We start from the raw sequence: 25,613 nt of genomic DNA, 5'->3' as shown, positions 1-25,613 counted from the left end.
CCATCTACCTTTCAGTCAGGGAGAAGCCTTGGTTCCTCTGGGGTCCACAAAGAACTTGACCCCAGCAATCCCATGCCCTCTGCCTCCCCAGCACAGGCAGCCAGGAAAGCCTGGCCAAGGCTGGCAGGAGGATCCCTTGCTTTCCTGCGGGCTCAGGGACTCCTTTAGCTCTGATGGGGAGAGGGATGATGGGGAGAGGGATGACTCGGGTTTCCTCCAGTGCAGCACACAGTAAAAGGTTTATTTTTTCTGCTCTTCAATAGCAGAGGCTTTCTGGAGACAGAGCTCGAGGCAATTTCTATGCAGCCACAAGGGAGACAGAAATGGAAGAAACCGGAGCGTTTTGATGGGTGAGGGCTGCTGGAGCAGCAGCTCTGCAGAGGGCTGCATTCCTCACGTGTAGTCCTGTAAACTGACCCCTCTTCCATTATTCATCAGAGCCTGCAGCTCCTCAGAGCCCCTGCTCCTCAAACAGGCATTTATCTGTTATTGTTTGAAGAGCTCAGCAGCTCGCTGTTAACCACAGCCTGGCCTTGCCAAGGGTGAGGAGCACGGGCTCCGGCAGGAAGGAGCCAGGGAGCTGTCAGGCTTCCCTTCAAAACCAGACCCACTCCATTGCTCCAGCTGACACCACGGAGCAGCCAGCTCAAACCAAGGGCTTCAGAGCTGCCAGGCTGGCAAAGCGGAGCACTAAGAGTGGCAAGAGCTGCAGCCCAGACCCTGCAGTGCAGAGGGGAAGGTGAATTTCCAGGCAGCACCAGACCATGCTTGAGATGTTCTGCTCCCACCAGGTTATCCCAGGTTATCCAGGGCCAGACTGGCCGGAGCAATCTTGGCTGGAAGCCACTGAAGAAGGGCAGTGGGCAGAGGATGGTACCTGCTTCTTCCCACATTCTCCAGCTTTCCAGTTCCTGGAGAAGGGAGCAGCAGCTGCACAAACACGGTTCAAAGCACAGAACTTCACTTGTTTGGTTTAAACCCCCTCGTGTTAAGAGGCTGTGACTGGGGGTGGCCAGCACTGATGAGGATCACAGCACTGGACGTGTCTTGTGTCTTGCCCTCCGCTGGGGTCGCATGCTTGGTGATGCAGCTCCAGAGAAGACAGGGCAACCGTCAATGGATGCTCTGCAGCACAAGGTCTGTGTGAAGGAGAGGGATGCGCTGCTGGACAGCAGAGCTATGAGCAAGCCCTAATGCACTACGCCACGATGGAGCCTTGTCTCTTACATCCTGAAGAATTCCGGGTTCCTGACTAGGGCTGAGAGCCTGATTCCTCCCCAGCAGTGAAGTCCAGCCTGCAGGAAAGCTGCTCCAGGTACATCCAGTTTGCAGTGGCAGTGAAGAGCTGGGCTCCTCACAGGAGGAGTGCAGCAAAGCCAAGAATCAGCCTTATTTCTAACAGCAGCCAACTGCTGTTGAACCACTCAGAGGACAGGCACGGAGCTGTCACGGGTACGTGGCTACAGCCCTGTTTCCTCCAACTCATCCCAAAGAATTACAGTCCAGAGCTGTGACTGCAGCTGTGCTTTGTCATCACTAGGGCGTTACAGAGGGGTGTTTCACCCAGACCAACACACACTGATGTTAACAGTACTTCTCTAGCCAGAAATATCCATGTCCAGGGTTCCTGCCTATACCTTCCCTTGGTGAAGATACTGCAGGGGGGGAGGCCTTTCTGCAAGCGTTACCTGGTCAGGACACAAGGATAAATCAGCAGAGCTGGGAAGGAGCCGCATCTTCCCCTTTACTGCATTCCCACTATGGTTTCCTGCCTTCAGCAGGTGGGGCAGCTCACACCTGGTACGTGCAGCAGAGCAAAGCCTTGCTCCGGTCTCAAAGGTCTCTTTTATGGTGCAAGGCAGAGCTGGAAGAGGTTACTTATTCACCTCCCCATTGCACACTATTCTCACCCAAGAACAAGCTGATCAGCACTCGCAGCCTCAGCTACCTCCAGAGAGAGAGTGGGCACACTCAGCACTGCAAATCCCCTCCTCTGCTCTTCATTATGAAGTGATTTCACTAATTGGGTGTTGTGCTTGTATGCAGAATTCCTCACACTTGGCACCTTCAGGGAGCACCAGCTCACTCCTCAGCCAAGCTGGCTGCAGAGCAGGCTCTAAAACCCCAATTATGAGAGGTTCCGTTCTTTCCACTGACTTCAAGCCCTCTGTTGCTGAACAATGCCCAATCTTCAGCCTACCTGACAATTAAAACCTAAAGAACATGGAGGAGAACAAGGTTCAGTACCTAGGGACCGATGCACAGCACTGCTGATTGGCCCCTGGGGCAGAGCAGCTTTGGAGAGCACAGCAAGAGACCTCCTGCTTTGTTCCTGACCTGCGCAGAGATGCAGCTGAGGTTCAGCCAAGGCTGTCTCAGAGATGCTTCTCTCAGTGGCAGCCCAGGCTATGCCAAAGGAAACGGAGCAGGCAGAAAGCAGACCTTGAGCTCTCCGCTCCGCAGAGGATGCTGGGGCAGCGGTCCTGCTCCTCTACCACCAGTGCAAACGTTGAAAGAGCAGCTCTTCTGTTCAGCAGCCCATGGATGTTGCACTGAAACCTCGCACCACCTCTGCTGCTGCTCTCCTAAAGCCAACATCAAATTTTAACAGGTAAAGCACCACCACCAAAGAGATAAGAACCCCCAAAACCCATCCTTGTACCAATCTTTGCCAAAGGTCCTGCTCAGGGCAGCACTGCAATAGCTGTCTGCTTTTAGGGATGGGGCCAGGATTGCCTGACAGATTGAAAGCTTTTACAGTAGGGACACACTGAGAACATCCAGATGAGCAAGGATTCGGGCATGAGCAATCTAGGGCTGTGCTTGCTGACAGAAGAGGGATTTGTCTGGAATTCCTTATGGCCACAGAGCTGGAATGCTCTTGGGGTGGCCCTGACTGCAGACCGTGCAAAGGGATGCATCCCAACCTGTAGGATCTTGCAGGCATTTCCAGGATACTCAGATAAACACGCCGAGGTACGATGCTTGCAGGGACTTGTGCTCCACAATTGCTCTTGAAAGGTGGGAATCCACAAGAGGTTGTGAAATGCCCCCGCTGTAATGGGCACGAAGCTCAGCTGGAGCGACAAAAGCAGCTAGAAAGTACCAGATCACAGCCAGCCTGGCCCAAAACATCCCCTCCTGCCGCTGCAGCGCCCATGTCATGCCCAAAGACCCTCATGTGCAATGAGAGCAGGTGGGATGACGATGGAGGCATCAGACTGCAGCAGTCGAATGCTATCAGCTGCGAAGTTCCCAACTCTTTTGAGGAACTCTCGGATTTCCTCCTTTGCAAAGTGCCTTTGGTTACTGCCCAGGCAAATAACGATTGTATTTGTGGCAGCATCCTCCTCAGAGGGACAGGAACAGCACTTCCGTGTGGGTGTTGAGTAATCGCCACTGCCGTTGCTTCAGGCTATTATTAGAAGGGATCACGGAATTAGCTGCAAAGGGATAGCAAGTACAGACCGAGGATAAAGGTGCCTCTTCCCCTTCCAGCTTTCCCCACACAGAAGGGATGGGAGGGATCCTGAGCAACCTTCAACTTGAGAAGAGCCAAGCTCAGATGTTTACTGACTCTTTCTTGTCCTTCCTTAGTCCTTGCAGGCAGAGCCAGTGCCAGGAGCTGCTGCTGGCATCTACCCACCAAGTGACCAGAGAAAGACACAGCTCCACTTGCTTCCCCCATCTGCAGCATCACAGCTGGTTCAAAGCAGCCCTCCTGTTGAAGGTATGTGTTTATAGGAAGGATTTCATTTGGCCGTGCTGGCAGCAAACGTACCTTGTACAAACTTGGAAACACAACGGAGGTTATTTCAGGAGCGTGCAGAGGGATCCCTGTGTTCAGACGTTACCGAAAATGGGATTGTCAGGCAGTGCTCGCAGGCAGTTTGGCCACCGGGCCTTGGAGAAGGGCAGAGCCGGACACCTGCACGCTGCAGGATGCTGGACAGCTTCCTGCTGCTCTGCTCCAGCTCCCCGCAGCTGCACCGGGGACTTCACATCCATGCACCACAGAGGGACAGACACAGAGCAGCCAAAAGAACCCCAAGTGCTTTTTGGCCTCTATAGCATGATCTTTCCGTGGGGCTGCATCTCCGGGTGGGATCAGACAGGGATTTCCCAGCGGTGTCTTTCAAAGAAGAAAACCTCTGCAAGTCCTTTTAAAGCAACATCCTTCAGTGGCTTTATGGGGGGCAGCTTAGCCAAGTGTTTGAGGATGGAAGAGCCAAAGCCTCAAGTCTCAGAAACCCAGCTGGAATCCAACCAGAACAGATGCATTTATTTCCCTGTGCCAGAGATGCAGGCACAGTGAAGAGCCATAAACCCACCAACCTCATGGGAGGCACGTGCACAGTCTCATTGACCTCAGTTCATAGAACCCATGTCAGAGATTCTCTGCCAGCCACTGGAAAAGTGCCAGTCCAGCAACTGGGACACGAAGGCGGGACAGGCAGGTGAGGTGCAGTGGCAATGCTGGCAATTCCAACAGAAGTCTCTGATAAAACCTGTCTCAAATGCGGACAATTGGTTTCTAGGTTTCAATTTTCCTAAAAATATAACTGGAAAACCAACACAATCAGCCCCATGGCCTTTAGCATCGAGGGTGATTCAGAGTGGTACAGGGCATTCCCTGAGGGGAAGGCACAACCCATGCGTGGTCTCCCCAGCCGAACCAAGCACATTGTGTCCTTCTTGATGGTTACAGCATGCACATGGCAGAAAAAGAGGTCCTGAAAGGCTTCTGATGTCGAGGTACTGCAATGGCCCTTCTGCCCTGCACAGTGTGTGTGGGCACAATTAGGAAATACCCACACCAGTAACACTGTGCCTCTGCCTCATACTCAGAGAGGGCTCACATCAGAGCAATTAAAGCCCTTCAGATCTTCCTGCATGGAGCAGGAAGAGCTTTAGGTGTCTGAAGAAGGCCAAGCAGATGAAGACCCTTGCCCCAAATACGGAAGAGAGCAGCTCAGTTCCCTCTGCCATTCCCAGCTGATGTTAACGGGGATGCAGAGGGCAACTTGACGGAAGCAGAGCTTCTCCCAGCCCCACCAGAGCAAGAGAATAAACAGACAGCAGGCGCTCAGCAAGGGCAGCTGTGCCAAAGCCACCCAATACTCTTGTATTTCTCATCCCATTTGGCAGAGAAAGGTGTAAAGACCACACGGAAACACCCCAGGGATTCTCGCTTCCAACCCTCTGCTGCAGCCTCCAGTCCGTCGCCTGTGTGCTGGACTGAGGGAGCCCTTTGTGAAACTTCCCAGGTACTCGGACGATGAAAGGGAGAGAAAGGAAGAGGCTTTATCTTTTCTCTTCCCCTTCTCCAGTCCCTTCCTCTCCCACATGCACTCATCCAGGCTACAAAGCAGCAGTTCAGAGGATTTAAAAATAGCTGTAATTAACGCAGCTCCCAGGGATGACTTGAAAACACAACCCCAGAGCGCTTTTACCTTGGATGGAACATTCCCACCTTCTTCAGGAGCAGCCTGCCCATTCTGCAAAAGAAGAGAACTTGCCATTAGCACGTGCCAGGCATAGGACTGCTCCTTACACCCCCCCTTACAGAGGCTGCTGGCTCTGAGAGCCCTTCACGCAGGACAAGGAATGGGAGGACGCCACTTTCAGACATGGGACAATTTGGACACTCCTCATAGACACAGGAGATGTGCCAAGGAAGCCCTAATTTCCCCCAGAATGAAATCAGGGCTGCTTATACAGCAACCATCACCCGTGGGGCGACGAGCATCCCTGCACTCCTCAGCTGTGGACCCCTGGGGAGTAGATGTAGGAATCCCATCTTAAGCAGTACATGCTGCAGAAACTGCTCTGCAGACATAGCCCATCCCTCGTGCCATCCCATCCCTCCTGCAGCCACGCTGGGACTACCCCCTCCACTGATTCCCTGGGATTCCTGGAAGAAGCAAGAAGGGGAGATGAGGCGAGGATGGGAAAGCAGTGCTGGAGTGCAGTTAACAGCCACTGTGCCATGACGTTGGCGATAGCAGGAACGTTTAGCAGTTCCTTAGTACCTTTAGTACCCTGTCAGCAGGAAAGCTGCACCTCCTGCTTGGCTCCAGGCCACCTCTGGCCTGAAACCCCAGCTCCTGCTGCTGGAGCTGTGCACAAAGTCACCACAGGTGACCTGGACCGCTCAGAGCAGCATCAGCCGCTCACACCGAGCACTGAAGACATGCAGACACATCAGGTGGAGCACAGCCCCGTGCCTGGAGGAGCCAGCAGGAGCAGAAATGGGTGGGATTTAATGAGACAGATACTCAGAGCAGGGTAAGCACGTACAAAAGGTTTTCTGCAGACTCTGGAGAAAAACAAGGGCAAGAAGATTTTGCTTTGACATCTGTTTGTGCGACAGTCTCAGGCTCCAAAACTCATGGAATTCCTCTCTTCCTTTGAAAGAACAAAGCAGATTTATTCACCCCTCTTCAGAAGTTATAGTCCAGGAGAAGAGCTGCAACGCAATCGTATGCCAGCCTCTCAGATTCTTTCAATGACTGGGTTTGAGGCCTTTCAGGAGTCTTAACAGAAACCAAGCCAGCTCCTTCCCTGGAGAAGCAAGGGGACATCAACCTGACCTCTGCCTTAACACTACCTTCCTCCCCCTGCTAATACCAGATAAACCTTGCAATTGTTGGCCTAGAGAGAGCTTTGGGGCTGCTGAGGAATCCTCCTTCTAACGCTGCACTCGCTTTCTGCAGCATTCCCTGGGTGCTTCCAGGTTCACCCTCCTCTCCTTCCCATAGGAAGCCATCCCTGCTTGGCTGCCTGCTCCCAACCAGAAAAGGTGCAATGCTAACGAATGAAATTGAAGCACAAGTTTAGCTCTCAGCTACTTCAAATCCACAGACAATAGTCCAGAGCCTCCATGTATCTTCATATTCAGGTCTCTCCACTCCCACCTCAGCCACCTGCCAGGGCTACCACAACGCAGAGTACCACCACACCTGATGGGGAGAAGACAACCTGCCTCTTGCTTGTCTTCTGATGCAACAGCCTCTACTGCTGGGCCTGCAAAATCCACCTTCCTATGGGTCCACCCTGAGCTCCATAACTCACCTCAGTGCCAACTTCAGCTCAGCTTCAGTGGCTGAAGAAAGCAACGGCACCACCACACAAGCCAAGTCCTTCCAGAGGAACGTTGCCCTCGTGTTTACCCAGAGCTCTTGGGGCCGTTAGGACAAAGAATAGCAGAGAAGTGAAGTAAGGCTCCGTGTTTATGCAGAGCCTGCACAAAGAGGGGGCAAACGCTGCGCTCAAGATAACCACACTTGGAAGCACGCTCGTGTTTACTGGCTCGGCTGCTACTGATCACCAATCCATCACTCGCTGCTAATCCAAACCATCGCTCCGGGAGGGCTGCTTGTGTCCAAAACAGCTTAAGAAGTAGAATTTCAGTGTTGGACAGAGGGAAGCAGTGCCTGGCTCGTGGTCTGGAGAGCAGATCCACAAGGCACGTGTCAGGAGAGGGGTGAGCTGATGCATGGCGCAGCTCTTTTATTCCTCTGTGAAGATTAGCAAGCGTCTGTCCGACCCTTCAGCTTCAAGGGTAAGGTAGGAGACATGGGGTGCCTCCTCCAGACCTTTTGAGTGCTGCATTTCATCAGCTCCCTACCCTGAGGAACACTTGCCCTACAGGCTGCTGTTGACAGAAATCCATCCTACCTGGGGATGGAAGGGATGTGGAAAGAAAGAGAACAGCGTCCATGCCAAGGAGGTTTCTTGGGCATTTAAGTCCATGCTCTTAGAGGGATGGAGCTCTGGATGAAACAGTCACTTTCTCAAGCTGACATAAGGCAGATGTATAAGGAGAGAATCACAGTATTCAGAGCCAAGAGCTTCCTTCTACCCCAGAGCAAAACCAGTCCTTATTCCCTCATATGGAATTCAAGAGCCATTTGTAAGTGTCCAGGATGGAAACACACTCACAGTTACACACTCATCACCTCCCGAGATGAACTCCAGCCGTTCACCGTGTTGTGAGTAGAGCTGAAAGAGCTTGTGGGTTTCTTGGGTTGCCGTTTGCCTCTTTAAAATGCTTGCTTTCTGCACTCCCCCTGCATACCACACGCAGCACGCTAGCGAGCACACGTGTGTTTGCCTCTGTGCCAGATGCCCTCTTACAGCACATTGTTCTCGGGTTGGAAAGGAGCCTCCTGAACTCTGAGAGCAACCCTGAAGCTCTCCCATAGGCAGCAATCAAGCAATGCCTGCTGCAAGAGGGAGGCACAGCCCCTTCCCTCCTGCCCAGGGCAATAGGGAGCTGATGCAGATGGTGGTAGAGCAGGGCTTGGGCTACCAAGAAGGCAGCGACACAAACCTTCCTGGGGGCCAGCAGCCTGTCCCTGCAGCCGGTCCTGCTCCAGGGCGAGTGGAAACGGGGATTGCAGAGCTAATCTGATGGGCACATGGAGCAGCAGCCTGGCAGGGGGGCACAGCTAGAACTGCCCGAGAGGGAATGCAAAAGCCCTTGTGCACATGTGCTGCTCTAATAAGTTGTCTCAATAGCAGGCAGGGAAGTACCCTGGAAAACAAGTGCACTTGGTTACGCAACTGCCAGCGTGGCTGAACTTGGGAGATGTTTATCTTAGGACATCTTGCATTTTAAATCCCTTTAATTCCGCATAATCCGCAGCACAGGGAGCAGTTTACAGGACAGGCGAGTGCTGCTCTGATGTGAAACAGGGACGAGTGGCACCCCGGCAGGACCGTGTGAGGTGGTGCCCACTCCTGCTGCCATCGAGGACTGTGCTCTATAGTTAGCACCACCAGCACAAGTCATCCTGGATTAGCGACAGCTCTGCTTAGAAGAGCAGCCTGCTGCTATTTCTAGACCTCTAGGTTTTGACTAGTCACTTCGGAGATGCCCATATACAACACAACGAGGGTACCAGGTACTCAGGGATGCTCTTTCCCCCAGCTTTGATGAACCACGAAGCATTCAAGCAGGAAGGAACAGGGAAGAAACCCTTCACCCCAGAGCATCAGGTAGTTTGACACAAGAACAAGGCATTTTATTAGTATTATTAAGTGGAATTTGTGGATCTTGCTGCCTGTCAGGGACCTCCAAAAGAACTCACGTAGCCCAAACAGACCAAGGAGTCTACGCACGAGGTGTATCAGAGACAACAGTTTCTCAGCTTCCTCCCCTATCTTTTGATCATTGTTTTCTGCATTGTTCAGCTAAGATGCTTGAAACAGATAAGTTATTCACGAACAGCTCCTGCTCAATAAAGGATGAGACACTTACACTGGCAAAAATAATTAGCTTGAAGTGGTTGGGTTTGGCGTAATCCCACGTCAGTTGTGTTGCTGGATGCTTGTGTAATAAGACAAGAGTTTCAAAGTAAAGCAAGGTCCCGATGACAGCATCCATCGCTATGGTGATGGAATCATTCAGCTCCAGCCTCCATCACCTGTACTCTGCCCCAGCCAGGTTTTTCTACTACATAAGCAATATTCTGAGTAACACGAGCAGCAGAGAGAACAGGAGGAGAAGAACAAGGAGCAGTATCACGATGTTAGCTCAGTCCCCAGCACTGAGGGACTTGTCTCCTGCAAGGGATCCATTCAGGCTCCCACTGCCACCCTCTCCCATCTGCTTCGCCAGCCCAGCTCCAGGCTGAGCTCTGCTGGGCTGGGACAAGGGGCACCAGTCATGACCCATCTCCAGCAGCAAACAGCCAACACTGCTGGAATGCAGTGGAAAAAACACCAAATCCCATAACAATAGGGCTGATGCCTCCATCCACCAGCATGGCGACAGCACCCCTGCTCTGTGACTCAGAAAGCAAAGGTTGGAGGGAGCCGGTTTCTAACCTGGATGGCAGCGATCCCAGGGCAATTTACGTAACCAACGTTCCCGAAACGTCTCCCGGGTTTCTCAGAGGTGCCACCTTGCCCAGGAGTGGGGAAAACTTCATCCTTAGGCCCCTACCTTGGGCCTCAAGGCGCAAAACTCCCCCCAGGCCTTAGTCCCTCTCTGCTGTTTGCAGATATTCTGCTGGACCTCAGGCATCCCCTAACCCCTGGCCCAGGCGATGGCAGCCAGGGTTAGAGGTGAAGAACATCTCTGTTAGTTTTCCTCACTGGAATCAGGCACCTGCACTTCCACACCTTAGGACCGGTAAACCGCCAGTGTCCCATCTGCGGAACCACCACCTATGAGCAGCTCCTGACCCTGCCCTAGAGCCATGGCCAAGGTGAGATGGGGGCAGCTCAGAAGCCAGAGGCAGGCCCCCAAACCTTCCGTTTACAACCAACGCACAAGTTACCAATGCAATGGGGAAACCAGCCACGATCTTCGCAGCTGACTCGGGCTGTGAATGCACCAGAACCCTCCTGGGCCTCTTCCGCTTGGGAGAGATCCCGTGATGCTGACGCAGCGCCTGCCTGGCACCTGGGAGACCTGGGATTAAGGAGTAACTGAAATCTCACCCGCGGCATTCACCGCCCTGGGCGCTGGCATCGCTTTGCTCCCGTTATGACTCGAGTTGCATTTTTTGGCTTTTCAGGCTATCTTCCCACTCAGAAACCACAAAGCAAAGCCCTGTCCCCCAGCACCAGCCGGCAGCCCGGCTTGAGGCGCACCAAGTGCTTCCAGGCAAGGCAGTTATCACCGCAGGACCTCAGCTCCTCTCCCACCTTCCAGCACAAACCCACCCTCACGACTCGAGCAATGCTTCAGAGCAGATGCTCTGAGCCCACAGCACCCCACGCACATGGGGGGCTCTAGGAGAAACTGTCACAGCAGCAGTGGTGAAATGCTGCTTCCAGTCAAAGCACAGATCTCTCAAGAGGCAAATTTAAATGGGAAAGAGCAAATCTGACTGATCAAGACATCCCCAGGCAAGATAAAGGAGCGTGACAGCACCGAATCCAGACAAAAGATGGGAAAGCACCAGGATGTGCCCCCCCCCCCCCCCGTCCCGGTTTCTCCAGGATTGCTGCTAGTTCCCGGCTGGATGAGGTGATGTTTAACTACAGAGTGCCAGAGCACAGTGCCTCAGCGGCTGCTCTGCGATGGCTGCAAACTGCTACGAGCTGTCCCTTCATTCTGAAATGGCTGTGATGCACGCCTGCAGATGTGGACAGATGCAGTGCGCTGTCCTGCACATCTGGCTGCCGGGGGGCGGGGGGGAAGGAAGGAAAAGAGCAAAGCAAGAAGGAAGGGAGCACATCCAGCGAAGTGACACAGGACAGTGACCGGAGTTTGAAACGCAGGCCTGAGGGAGCAGCTGGGGCTGGGAAAGCGGATCCCGAGGAACCCTGAGGGAGAAAGAAAGACCCCAAACCGGAGACATCCATTCCTTGGGCCTTCAGCGGGGAGCGCTTCCCTCTCCGGCTGCTTGGAGATGCAGGAGCACGCTGCTTGCGCTCCCCGAGCTATGGCACAGCGGGGCCGGGCAGCGCGCCCGCCCCAGCCCCACGCCGGCCGGAGCAAGCCCGGCCCCGCACAGCCCCGGCCGCCTGCATCCCCCCCGCCCCACCGAGCCGCCCATCCGCTTCCACCCGCGGGTACCGCGCCGGGAAGGGAATGGGGGGACCGGACCGGGCGCTCCTTTGTTCGGCGGAGCCCCCGCGGTCGGTCAGGGCCGGTGCCCGCTCACCTCCGTGTCCAGATGCACCACCTCCATGTCGGGCCAGGGCTCGGCGAGCTGTGCGAGCGGCATGGTGCCGCCGGGCTGCCCGCGGGGCTGCGCTCCGAGCCGCCCGCGCTGGGCACCGGCTGCCCGGGCCGGGCCGGGCCGGGAGCGGCGGGAGGGGAAAGGAGGGGACGGGAGGGGCGGAGCGGCTCCGCCCGCTGAGCCGCGGGGCGGGCCGGGGCTCGGCCCCGGGACCCCCCCTCGGCAGGCACGCACCGGGGTAGGGGTGCTGCGGGGACCTCCGCACCCTTCACCCTGCCCTGATGGGCTCTGGATGCGAACGGATCGCACCCCGCTGGCTCCTCGCAAGGCGAGAGGAGCAGCCGCTAGCAGGGAGCCCTCCAATCACCGAGAGCCCCTGCTGACAACTACACCCAGGGTCCCGCTCTCCTGGGCCTTGGGAAGGTGTTCCCATCCATCCCCCCCCCCCCAGGAGCATCGCAGTGCTGCACAGCATCCCCGAGACGAAAAGGCGGTGAGGAGAAACTCGGTGACACCATTCAGCTTTGCTGCTTAAAGCAGGAAACTGCTCTGGGAAATCCGGATTCCAAGTTTGAGATGTGCGATGAGTCACGGCTCATCTCTGCCTGCAGCGACTCCCCCCTTGTCTGCCCTAAAAACATGCCTAGAAAACATCCCCACCTCTCTCTGGTGTTTGGGAGAGCCTCAGAGGAAAGGTGGCTACTGCACAAGTGTTCTTGATGCGTGTGTTCAACCCCTGCACACCTTCCACTAGAGCAGGTTGCTCCAAGCCCTTCCAACCTGGCCTAAGAGCTCATCTCAACCCCCGTTCTAGCAGGTTAAAGCCAATCCCCTTCATCACCTGCCGGGTTTCTCAAACAGGAGGAGTTTTCTTCCACTCACATTTAACCAAACCCCAAAGCACCGCGTGTTCAGGTTTCACTAGAAAATTGGTCAAATAAATAAATGAAACCTATCTGCTCTGAGAGTGCATGGTTAAGGGTTGACTTCATCAAGGTGTGGCTGGAAGTACTTAATGAGCCTAAGTGAAAGCACACAGAGCTGGGGGTTTGGTCCCAGGAAGCTGGGGCTGGACAGCCAAGCCCTTTACCCGTTCAGAGAGGGCCGAATCAGGACAGTGCTTTGAAAGAACCCAGTTAATCTCCACAGCACTCAAAGCTAAGCTGTAAATCATCATCAGGACCTGCTTGCGACTGAGGCCGGAGCTGTCTTCTTTTGTGCATGGGGAGGAATCGAGTGCAGAAGATGCCCATGGTGACAGCAAGTGTTTGAGCCAAGCCTGGTAGCTGCCGTCCCTGAGTGCCACCAGATGAAGGCATTGAATGACACAAATCCACCTGACTGGGTCTGTGTGAGGTTCTGTTATAGCCAATTAAACTCCTGTCACTGTTGGAGCATGCTGAAGCAGATCTTGTGGAGAGTTATTCATTCCATTCCAAAGCTATCCATAATGTCCCCTTCCTGCCCGGTACACGGTGTGCTGCCTGGTTACATCCAGCCTCCAGCTGCTGCAACCTGCTTTCAATGGCATCAGTAACACGATGATGTCAACACCGGTATCCCGTTTACCTTCCTCATTTGTTTGCAAAACACATCTGCCTCTCCTGCTCTGCTGCACGCGGGGGGGAATGCAGAGGGATGGGAGTGCAGGACAGTGCTGCTTCCTTTCGGGAAGGGGAATAAAGGGAGACTCGGTGACCTGCCATGCTTTAATGAATCCAACCTTTGGACATCCCATCCTGATGTGCTTCGAGCTTGATGAGCCCACAGTGAACACGTAAAGCCATAATGCCAGGCACAAAGTGCATTTCCCATGGGAAATGCCAAACCAGGCAAGGATAGGTGCTGAGCAGCTGGGGGGGGGAATCGCAGCCACGCTGGGGAATTTCTGACTCCTGGGTCACAACTTGTTATAAACAGCACGAAGAATAATGCTAAAACCGAGATCAATTCCTTTGGAAGTGTTAAAGAGTCACAGGGTGGTGCTGCAGGGACCAGTAGAAAAGCAAAACCTCCTTTGTGAGGTTACAGCTCATGGGCAATCTGCAGAGGAACTGGTTGAAAGGCAGCACAAGGCCCATTGCAATGTAGGGAGAGGGAAGGGAGACGGGAACCTCCGCTGCTCCCACACCCCAGCAGGGCTACTGAGGTGCAGAAAGCCCTTCGTATTTCACAGCAGGACAGGCAGGCTGACCGTGACCTTGACAGAGGACCGGGCTTCTGAAGCTTTATGGGGCAATGAGTTCTTTAGGCTGGAAGAAAAAAACACCTCTAAAACGCATCGAGGTTCCATTGCACCTAAGTGAAACTACCAAATCATCCTGCCCCCTTCTTTTAGTAAAACAACAGATTAAAGAGAGTGGAGAGGGCCCCAAACGACTTGTGTGTGATTATTGCCTGCATCTCTGCAGCTCCTTTTATTAAAGGCGAGGAGAGCACTTGGCTGAGGTAGGTCTATGGTGTCCTCAGAATTATACTAACACCCACAAAAAAGAGCCTAGGTGATAGCAGAGGAGCTCAGCAGCCCGGGTAGACATGCCCTGGTAGTGGGTTTGTATTGTACCTTAGTTACTGGGCTGCTCTTATCTCAACCCATGGGATTTACATTCTTTGTGTTCTCCTCCCCATCCCTCTGGGAGCATGGGAAGAAGGGGGGGGGGTGAGTGAACGGCTGGGCTTAAACCAGGACACCCAGATAATGCCAGATCTTAGGTGATTAACAGAAGGTGAAACGTGCCACACAGGATTGCTGCTAAGTCCAGGCAGGATGTTTGCATAAGGGAAATGAGGTAGTGGTCCCCCCCGAGGGTTTATTTCCTGGTCAAAGAACAGCTGTAAAAAGCAGCCTCTGTCCTGAAAGCAGGGTGCAAAGAGGGTTCCTTGGAGTTCAACAACAGAGGTTGCTATTCGGGTGATTGTCATGGCTAAATGCAGTGATCAAAACACAGATAGTGGTGTTTTCCTGAGGCAGTCGCAGCCTGAGGAGAGGCTGCCCTGGTAAGCGCAGACCCCGGATGGGCCGGGGGCCCTTTTGGCTGGCAATTGGGTTTTAAACCCATCAAATCCTCCTCAAACACAGTTACAGGCACTTCCACTTCTGCAGGTGGCGTTTGGTGGGCAACGTTCTCCTTTGCAGAGAGGCTGACAACATTCGTTAAGCCACATCCCCAGAGAAGCGCTTCCAAAGCAGATGTATCCACGTTACCACATCCAGTTTCTCCTCAGTATTCCACAAGCTTCCCAAGTGGTTCTCCACCTTCCCATAGAGTAACCCACGGCTCACCGTCTCCTTTCTTTCTACCCAAGGCAAGGAGCATCTCTCATGTACTGCCTGCTCCATGCTACGCTGCTTTTACACACAGACAGAAGTTCAGGAAGCTCGGAGGCACAAGAACTCGCAGGGCTGCATCCCAAAAGCCTCCTACAACTTACAGACTCGTGTCATCTGCTTTGTGTTTATGCTGAGACAGACATTTAATGAGAGCTTGCAGCAACCCTCATTGTATTTGCCAGATCAACTAAGCAGTTCCGTAGCTCAGTGTTATCCCTGTGGTGCCAATAGGGAAACTGAGTCACGTTTGCAACAGGTTGAGGGCAGAACTTGAACTCCACGTCCTGGCTTCTAATTCCCAGCTCTCAGTTCCCAATCTCACTTCCTCACCTCCCCTGCTTCGTTTTGCTCCTGTGAAGACGGAGATGACGGATGGCCTTGTTTTGATCCCAGGGACACATTTTTCCTTCGTGTGGCACAAACACAGCATTGAAGATACAAAGCAGGACCCTGGAAACGAGAAACTTTGGCTGTGGTTAACAGCAGAATTGCTTCCTGCTTTTCCAACTGATTTCTTTAGCTCCATGGGCTACTGCAGCTGCCTCAAATGCCAGCGTTCTCCAAGGCAGGTCCGGGCAGCGGTTGGAATGCAGGCAGTGGGATGAAGAGCTCCTTAGGGAGCACAGCCCAGGCAGGTCTCGTTCCCTTGGACAGGGTTTGTGCAGTCTGAAGGCTTATTCATAGAGCAAACGCCCTTGACCTTCACTGCTGCTTCCCACAAAGGTGAGCATCGTGCTACCCTGCTCACTCACTTGTCTTTCTAAAGGGGCCTAGTGTACGTGAACCCCTTTCTTTTGCAGACTATATTGCATTCTGCCTGCTGGCTCTGCAAACTGACCATCAGTCTGCTAAGCCCACCCCGCTCCTACATGGTGTTACTGTCAACCATGAGGTTCCTCCATGGAGCAGAGCTTCTGAAACACCTCCCTGGCTGAAGCACACACAGCTCCAGCCAGGCGAGGGTTTTGCTAGCAGAAGGGGTTCAGATTTTGGCTTCCTTTGGGCAACAGCTGTGAACGTTGCACTTATCTCTCAGGAGCACCGAGCTGCAGCCAAGAGGTGCCCTTGAGGAGAGGGACCAGTCGGAGTGGGATGTGGCCTGGGGAGGCGATGGGGAATGAGCTGGGAGGCAGGAGGCCATATCTGCTGGTTGCCATGGCTACAATCGCTGCCAGTCTCCTGTATCAGTTACCTTCCCTTTCCCGGACGCAAATGAATGAGCAGTGGTCTGCTCCTGTTCCTATGTAGGACACAACCCTTGACATCCAATCGGAAGGAGAAAATCATCTCTTTCAAACCTGCACATCTCTTCTTAAAATCAGAGGGGAGAGCAGGAGGTGACTTGGGTTTCGGTGTTGGAACAATGCGAGGCTGATATTGCTGTGTCCAATTGCATTTGGTTCTGTCCTGACCTTTGGCTATTTCCCAGCACCTGAGAGGAGCCCTTTTCCCAGCCTTTTGCTCCTGCTCAGCCTCCTGGGTTCAAGACAAGCTGCTCCAGACTCAGACTCTGCTGGCTGTAGGCACTTGCTGTCGTCTGAGCACACACACAGAGGCAAAACCCTGCAGGTTCCAGGGCCTTCGGCTCTTTTTGTGGCTCAAAGTACACCTGGAAAAGGCTTTTACAACCCCCCATATAAAATACAAGCAATTGCTGGCTTTCTCTTTTTCTCTTCATCATTTTTAAGGCAGGTTGCAGCCCAGGTGGCGAGTTATCTGACAAACTGTGTTTGCAGCGGGCACACGGGTATGTCTGCAGTTTATTTCAGTGCAGCACTCTGTGAGGGAGTGATAACATGAAAGAGAAAACTATTAGAGACTGTAAGCAGGAGCGAAACTCCCAGGCCTGTTTTCACTGTCCCCCGGCCAGGAGAAGGCTGAGTAAACAACAGCACTGAAGTACAGTTGGTTTTATGCTTCTTTTAGGTTTAAGAACTTGTAAACAAGCGATGAGGCTTTCAAGTGGATACAAACGGGTGCCCTCAGCTTCGCGTTACTCACAGGAGTGCACGGCTCCCAGTTTCTCCAGACAGGATAAGGAAAAACAAAAGCACATGTCAACAGAAACCCAGCTCCACCGGGAGGAGAATGTCATTCCAGTGCGCGCTGTCTCAGGCCTACATCATGCAACTGAGCAAGTCTGGTCCTGCTGGATCGAGGGCACACACAAACACCCGTTCCACGCTTTGGGATGCCAGCATTCAAAGGAAAGAAAAAGAAACCATTTCAAAATTGGAGGTGAATTTCAGCAGCCCGGAGGAGATAGACCCCAGGAAACGATTTTCCTTAGGGAAAACGCCCGAAGTTTGTTTCTGATTTAAGACTGGCAGTATTAAACAACACAGTCCTCTCTCAAAGCAGACTGTTGGACACATCCAGACTTGTAAAGCCACATTCCCAAAACAGCCAGAGAAACAAACCTCCAAAATACGAGAAATGATCCTGACTGGGAATAGTTTGGCCCAGTGACCAGTTGTATTGCATAGGAAGACATAACACAAACACAAGTGTTTAGGGAGGTGTGGGAAAGAGGTGCCTCCATCACTTAGGGAGAAAGAAGCAGGTCTCCAGTTTCTCTTCTAACAACATTTGCTCACCCTGGAGAAGGCAGAGAGGAGACTGAGCTGAGCTCTTAGGCAGAAGCTCTTCCCTGTGAGGGTGCTGAGGCGCTGGCACAGGGTGCCCAGAGAAGCTGTGGCTGCCCCATCCCTGGCAGTGTTCAAGGCCAGGTTGGACACAGGGGCTTGGAGCAAGCTGCTCCAGTGGAAGGGGTCCCTGCCTGTGGCAGGGGTTGGAGCTGGAGGAGCTTTAAGCTCCCTTCCAACCCAAACCATTCCGTGACTCTACGACGAAGGCAGTGCAGCAGCTCAGATGTGACTCAGGTGGTTTGCATGGTCAGGTAGCACATACACAGTGTTCAATGGTTTCCTTGTCGGAGAGCGAACAAAAGGCACAACAGGTTCAGGGATGTCAGAAACCCGATTACCTGGCAAAGAAATAAAGTCTCTGTCTCTTACCAGCATTACAAACCCCCCAGGTTCTGGCATTAGTGAGGCCCTTGGGTGCTTTGCTATGTTGCGTGTCTGGGAGCACCCTATAAAATGGTGCAGAAACACAAGGTTGGTACTTTGCTGCTTGATTGTTTAAATTGCTCTTTTCCTCCTCTCACCTTCATGATGAATAAAAGAAGGAGGCTTGGAAACTGCTCTTTAGACAGTCTTCTTTCCAAAGAGGCACTTCTGGTTTATAATAGAAACGCAAGCACTGTCCAGCTGAGCTGTTTCTCGCTCTCTTTAGAGAGGCTGGGTGCACTTCTCTGTGAGTTTACCTGGAGGACTTACAGCTCTGCTGATGAGGGAAGAACCACTCGATTCTTAACTAGAAAAATCCTCTTTCCGAATTATCCTTTAGTGCCTCTATAGGCATTCAAAGTTCAGCCCAAAGGGTTTTCCATTAGCAGGCTAAAACTCTGGCCCCAGTCTTGTGTGCTGCTCTCCTTTCATTGTCATCCTCCAGAAGCGCTCAGAAAAGATAATTTCTCAGATCAAAAGCAAGAAGCTTACTTTTATCTTTCTTCCGCTAAACTTTGTGGGCACCCGTGTGATCAAAAGCCATCTCTTGGTTACGCCGTGCCTTTCCTCTGTCACTGTAAAGAGGGGAGAGCGGCGCTGCTCAGACAGGAAAGTTTTATCCCTGGGGATTAAATCACTTTTGCAGAGGAATTCATCAAGTAAGCACAGAAAGATAAATAACCAAAGGCTGCTCCATGCACAGAAGGCCTCCAGCACCCAGAGTGCTCCAGGGACACATCCCCACCATTGGTAGGATCTCCCGTGCCACTCACCTCTGCTTTGCTCACACTGCATCTCCAGCCACGGAGTCACAGTGATTTACAAACGAAACCCTTGATGCAATGGGTATTTTGTCACCCAGTGGATAAAAGCTTCCCTGCACACTGCTTTCTATCAACAAAGGTTTTGCCAGAGGCAGGGAGTGTTTTAAAAGGTTCCAACCCTGGAAGCTGTTTTCAGTGTTTGCCGCTGTGACAGCAAAAATGAGGCTTGCGTGTTAGGTAATGACTCCTTTCACCCTTTTCCTGTGGGAAATCAGGTATCTGCTCACAACCTGGTGTCAGAAAGTCCTGGCCAGACCTGCTGCCTTGTTTTTCTATTTACAGTCTGCTCAGAAATCATTTCCCCCCCTCAACCTAAGAAGCCACTAACATAATGTTGGAGGCAAATGTCCTGTGGCAGCAGCCCAGCATAAGATATGGTGGAAATAGGCTCAGTGTGTTGGATAATAAATAACATCTGATGGAACGTTATTTAACTCCAGGTATAGGGACACTGGGGTATGCTATGGCCCTTAAAATGGTACAAGAAACATCGTGCTATTAGCCGTTGTGGCTCAGTAACACCATATACTTGTTGAAAGGCAATATTGATCAGGAGAGATGGAAAACAGGTTTTTGGCAGCTGTTTGCCAGCTCCTTGGAAGTTAATATGGGAGTCAATTACCAATGGGCAAATGTCCCTTCTACAGGATCACCAGCTCCCTCTTGGCACAAGCTCGCCTGCTGACAGAAGCGTTTCAGAAGAGGAAGACACAGGCGGAAATGAATGGGTTTAAATATCATCACTGTACAGACAGAAACAGATGGGGTTAAATATCACTATGGCCTTAGAAACTGGTTGTTCAGTGAAGTGAAAGGGTGATGTCAGATCAAGAACAGGGCAAACCAGCCCGATTGGCCTATTGGTTAGTTACCCCTTATGGTCCTGCAGTTCTTAGCACCACTCATAGGCAAAAGTGAGTTATTTGTCGCCCAGTTTAAGACGGGGATTGTGCCTGAAATGCAGAAAGTCTGCAGAAGGTGAGCGTGGATGAGGTGTGGATGCTGGAGGAATCCCTCTTGCGAGGAAAGCCCGGTACTGCACAGAGACTTACGGAAGGCAGGCAGGCATAGGAGCTGCTGCTGGGTTAACTGTGCCCCGGTGCATGGGAGCCACGGCTCTCTCTTCACTGCGTGTGGTTGTGTCATGAGCTCACCTGCTCAGACACCGTTTCCTTCACACCAGGCAGGAACCAGCACCTTTGAGCTCAGAAAACCTATCACTGTGCTTCTCATCGCTCTGGTGCACAGAGGCAGCGAGTGCACACACCCAGTGCTGAGCACAAAGCACACGAAAAGGACCTTGCCATGACATTGGGCTGTTTTATCTTCAACGATCTGTTTACTCGCGTGTGCGAGCCAGGCACTGTATAGGGTATAACCTAGCTGGGGCCAGGACACTTCAGTGTGCTCACTCAGGGGGGCTGTGGGGCTCCAGGAACGACAGGAGAAAAGGGGCCATCAGTATCCCTACCCCCCGTTGTTTTCCTCCCCAGATACAAACCATAAGCTCAGCTTAAGGCTGCCTCGTTCTTGCTTTGCTGATAGAAATTGTTCATTTACTGAGTTAATCAGCAAACCAAACTCTCAAAGCATTCCCATGCAAACAGATAAGAGCCCTGGTCTGCTCATTTAGCTAATCACTGAATAATCACTGCAGGGTTGTTAACTAGGAACTAGTGGGGCATGGTGACAGGGGCTGTGTGATGGAGACATGTGAATGAAATCTACATCATGCTTTTCATACAGTGCACGCTCAGATGTCCCCCAAACGCTTGGTTTCAAAGCTTGCCACACCTCCATGCCACAGCCTTTCTACTTATGACTGGAAATCTCTGCCTTTTCCCTGTATTCTAGGTGGTGTTTTGCCCTCTTCACCCAATAAATGCATAAACCCCCACCCCAAGCAGGTACTGAGGACTGGAGAGAAGGGATGAGTCTGGTTTACCAGGAGCTCATCTTACTGGTTTGCATCCACTTCAAGGAAGTATCACAAGGGTGTCAAATGCTTCACAAGCAATCCTGTCAACCCTGGGAAGCAGCCACTTCCTTTCCAGCTTCACACACTGCTCCTTGCTAAAGGTAAATATGGAAGGCATGTGTTAGAAGGAGATAACCCAGTGACTAAGGGAATAATGTAAAAGGTGAAGGAAAAAGAGCTCTCTGCAACTGATGGCATTGCTTCGGCCCAATACACATAGGATGGCATTCTGTGACACTTAACGAATGCAACGCTGGTATAGAAGTTGCTGGCTAGCAGACTGGGCACGGAAAGATCACATTAGTTGGACTTCTAAGGAGTGTTGGGAATTAACACAAATATTACAGTTTGATTTCCTAGATTTAGCTGCTAGAAGCGAAGCAGACACTCAAAATACTGGCATACGAAAGCACAAGGAGACATGCCAAAAAAGCAGGGGGAGCTTTGCAATAAAGTGTTATTTCTCTGAACAATACAATTGATTCTGTAAGCTCAGGTTGAATACTCATCAAGTCTCATACCAGCAGTTTGTACCGACAGGCCTAAAAGTGACCGGGCTTGTACAATGCCTATTTAAATCTGGGTTTAGGATAAAGTATCCCTTTCCCAGTTGAGGACAGATAAGATGGATAGCAGCAGCAATAGTTTACACTTAAACCTTCAGGATGTGCCACAGCAGCTGCAATGAGTGCCTGAGGAAGAAAAGGAATGGTCCATTGATTCTTAAAATAGAAATTGGGAAGCCCAAGTTCAAAGGCTTGCTGTACCACACATAGGCTCCTGCGGGCTGTCAGCAATGCCTGGAAACTGATGATGAATTGAGCACTCCGCCTGGGTTTCAAGCAAAACCATAGCACAACTGGAAAGCACTCACATGCTGGGATTGAGCAGATACATGAGGCAGGCCCAGAGGGGCCTCGCACTGCTCAGGAGGTTGTTGTTCATGGAATGCTGATCCTCCGAGGGTGGCAGAACTGCGGGGAGATGGGAGTCGCTGGAGGAGCGCTTCTCCGCTTTCCAAAAGCAAAGAGCACGCGTGAGAGTGCGATAAACCAGGCTCCCAAGCTCGCTAACAGGCAGCTTGTGCTGCAGTTGGACGCTGCCTGCCATTTGTTGGCTTCCGAGCACCGATTCTGTGTTCCTGGTACCACCGTGTGGTGAAGGGAAGGAACAGGCTGCTGCTAATCAAAGCGGTGTTAATGGGATAAACGGCACGGCACAAACCCCCGCGTCCACTGGGCTATGGCAAGGAGATACCGCGAGGTTGCCAAATCCAGGCTTCCCCTGCCAACGCGCCGCAGATCCAGCTGCCTTTGGAAACCGTGGAGGGTTTCCTGCAATTAATTCAGCATCAGTGGAATTTTCCTGCCTCGATGCCTGCAGGGCTTGCCAGCAAGGGAGCCAATTTGATCGTGGCATGGCAGGGAAACCTGGGCATCCCAAACCAGGCTGCAGTCCAACAAAACCTATTCACCAAACACCCACAACGTAGTAATAACCTCGGGTATTATCTCCAGGAAGAAGGAAATTAGGTGAAAAAGCAATTTAATTGCCTAAGTTTACCATCAGTCCTCAGGCTAGACTCAGAACCCCTAATATATATGTACATTGAGTTCCTGTATTGAGATAACACGTATTTGCAGCAACAATAAGCACCAAGATACCACTTTATTAGAATAAAGGCAAACACAATCTCCCATCTGGGCAATGCTGAAATAGTAATCTACTATAACTAGATTAATAGCAACCTAATAGTAACTCCTGGCTTGCTCCACAATTGCCATACACACTCACCTTTGCACAGCAACAGCAGCCAACAAGCTGGAGAGCAGAGGAGAGCTGTTGCCCAGAGGGAAAAGTGTTAATAATCCCAAAGTAATCTCCGTGGGATAACTGACTAAGATAAAGTGAAATCCACTCTCAGCTCTGCTTAAAAGGGGAAACCTAGAAAGTTTGGGGGGTTAAGTACCTGGTAGTAAAATGCAGAGGCTCCTGGTACATGCAGGTGCTTTGGAAGGTGAGCAGGATGTTACACACCTGCAGCCACTGCAGGATCATCCTTCTACCTTCCCTTAGTACCCTCTCCAGGCCGGTTTTATGCACTTAAAGCAATAAAATGTTCTTATTTGGAGGCTTTAATGCATCGTAACAGATCTCACATTTAGGAAGTTTTCCTAATGTTTTCTTTTGATGTTTCTTCTGCCACAATGTGGATTTCCTGGCACCCTAAAAATTTCCTTTGCAAAGAGATGGTTAAACCCCAAAAAAGATTGTCAAAATAGGCCCAAATAAACCAAAATAGGTTTTTTTTAAAAGGCCCAGCCTTTCACATCAGAAGCCTTCCTAATGGCAGTTTACTACAGCTCTCTATTAGTATCTCCTCCTCATTAGCCTCAATCAAACTTTACTCGGAATCACCTCCTTCCATCCCTTGCAAATGAGGATGGGCTCACATTGTACATTGTGAGTTTAACTCCAGCTCCATTTCACCCCTCCAAAGTGCAGGACAAGGACCCATTTCTCAGAGATTACAGTCAGCACTATTAGTCCCTGGGTATGGTATTAGCATATCTGGGATGATTTAGGAACAATGAAATCCCTGTACTATCAAGCTAGGCAATTCTTCTGCCACACATGATCCTGTGACTCAATATTCACTGGGTGCACTCCCTGAAATTCAGTCCCTTTTCTTTCCTTGTTCCTTTCCATACCACCCAGGGCAGGGCTATGGGTGACAGGACGAGCATACTGTCACTTTTTCCAACTATAATTGAGCTCGAGGAATGCAAGATGAAAACTGCTGCAGGAGGAATTTATCCTGAAACTCAGACCTGTTAATCCAAGGGCACTGCACAGGAAGGAGCAGGGACAGGAGTGTGTCATTCCTGGGGAGTCTTCCCAACACAATCGAGTTCACTCGTTCTCATGGGGTTTTTAGCCCAATCCACTTCAACTTGAAAGCAAAAACACGGTCAGGGGAAGAGTGGTTCTGATTAAGGTAAGTGACCCACTGGAAAGCAACTAGCTCACATTAACTTCTACTTGGTTTTAATCATCACTACTTCGGGGGAGTCCAGAGACTTTCCTTTATCACTTCTCCATCTTCTAAATGTTCTTACGACCCCAGCAAGAGTCTGAAGTGTTTGGAAAACAAGAATCATCCACAGGCTCAGTGGAAGCCTGCCAAAGGTTTCAGCACTGCTATGAAGTTGGTCACTCTTTGCAATCTCACCTATTAAAAGGCAAATAAATGCTAACAGCAGTTTGGGTCTATTTCTCAGGCAATTTGTGCTGAAATTAATAAACTGAGAAACAGTTTAGCAGCGCAGCCATTCTGCATGGATTTAAACCATACTGGTACACGACTACTTCTCTTGAGGCCTGATAAGACTGAACCTACTCATTTGTGTTGCCAGTAGTGACTCTGGATCCAGGATGTGGCTGTTTCCCTTTGCAGCTGCAACTCCGAGCACCAGATTCCCCTGACATAGCACATCAGATTCCTAGTTCTTTGTACATCTCCTGTGAAACTCGGGTTTTTCTGTAAGATGGATAAAATGAAGGTGGGAAAGGTATCAGACAGCAGAACGAGAAAAATTATCATGTCAGTTGACAGCAAGTGTTCAGAACTGGGGTAATTAGCAGAAAGACAAAAAGCCTTTGTGTCTTATTTAAGTACAGGACTCATCTGCTGTACCCAGCACTGCCTAAGAGCCTGGCACAGCTTGCAAGGTGTACAGTAACCAGCAAAGATGAAGCAGTAGAGCTTTCTAAACGTTACCAGGACCCCAGCTTCCTTGCCCTTTCAGAACGTCATTGATGGTCCTCATCATAGCAACACTGGAGAAGCATTGAAGAACAGAGGACAAAAAATGGAGGAGGATGTCTCCTACAACAGATTCCTAGAGAGGATCCTTGACAAAAGCTCCAGAACACAGTTGAGCTCTGACTGCTATTTGCACATCTGATACTTGCATTTTTACATGAAGTTACTGCAATCCATGGTCTTTCCTAACCATCAGCTGCAAGCAGGAACTGGTTTTATGCATTCCCAGGAGTTTTTCTAAACGCTCAGATCCTCAGCTTGATTTAAAATAGGATGCTCTCTGCCTTTTAAGCTGGAAAGTAATTGCACTGGTACCCTTCAACAGGAGGTCCTTGGGTAGTTTTTCAGGTTAGCTTTGTTTCCATCAAACACTGATGGTCTCCAGTTTTTGTAAGCTCGAACAGACAGGACAAAACACATGCTAATATAAAGACCACCTGACAGGCTGGCTTTTCAAATGCACCCGGCACCATAAATCACATTCCCAGCAGATACACAGAGACAATTTTCCATGTAAAATGATTACAATTTAACAGAAAAGCTTATTTTTAGCTTCAGGCGTTCTGGCAGCTGGAGATGCAGATTTGTGGCTATTCTAACCACTAAACATTCACGGATTGCAGAACAGCCTTGTCTGCTCTTTAGCTTTTAATTTACAGAACTAATTAGTTGGATTTACTGTCTTTAGCATCCTTTACCCTCTATTTGCTTCAGGAGACATAGATGAGCCCTGCATGTCAAGTCAAGCCCAACAGGCCAAGAACTCCAGTGCAGGGGCACATCCAGCAGGAAACACCTTGGATGTGGAAGAGCTTCAGACCTTGCAGCCCTCAATCCAAATGTCACTTCAGGGCAGAGCAGAGTCAGGCAGAATACCCACCATGGATCATCCAGGTGGGCTAAAGCTGCTCTAGTGACTTTTACATATAGGGAGGGGAGGG

General features: G+C 51.3%; 1 protein-coding gene across 5 annotated transcripts in view; it reads right to left on the bottom strand.

The window, feature by feature from the left end:
* The window catches only part of RPS6KA1 (ribosomal protein S6 kinase A1), a 328,808-nt gene that overhangs the window by 25,489 nt on the left and 277,706 nt on the right, over positions 1–25,613 (bottom strand). For 2 of the 5 annotated variants that reach the window (XM_061449868.1, XM_061449871.1), the window contains exons 1-2: positions 11,625–11,776; positions 5,454–5,498 (exon numbers count right to left, since the gene is read on the bottom strand). The exons of 1 other annotated variant lie outside the window; for it this stretch is intronic. In XM_061449868.1, the coding sequence (XP_061305852.1) occupies positions 5,454–5,498; positions 11,625–11,687 (108 nt within the window). In that variant the 5' untranslated portion in view covers positions 11,688–11,776. Of the gene's footprint in view, positions 1–5,453; positions 5,499–11,624; positions 11,777–25,613 lie in introns of those variants that run through there. 2 more of the 5 variants (XM_061449870.1, XM_061449872.1) reach the window with 2 other exon arrangements.

The sequence above is a fragment of the Pezoporus flaviventris genome, unplaced genomic scaffold (assembly GCF_033815535.1).
Source record: "Pezoporus flaviventris isolate CSIRO_AGI_PZ_B2104156 unplaced genomic scaffold, CSIRO_AGI_Pfla_v1 ptg000008l, whole genome shotgun sequence".
Lineage (NCBI taxonomy): Eukaryota > Metazoa > Chordata > Aves > Psittaciformes > Psittacidae > Pezoporus > Pezoporus flaviventris.
This window is presented reverse-complemented; position numbering and strand designations above follow the sequence as displayed.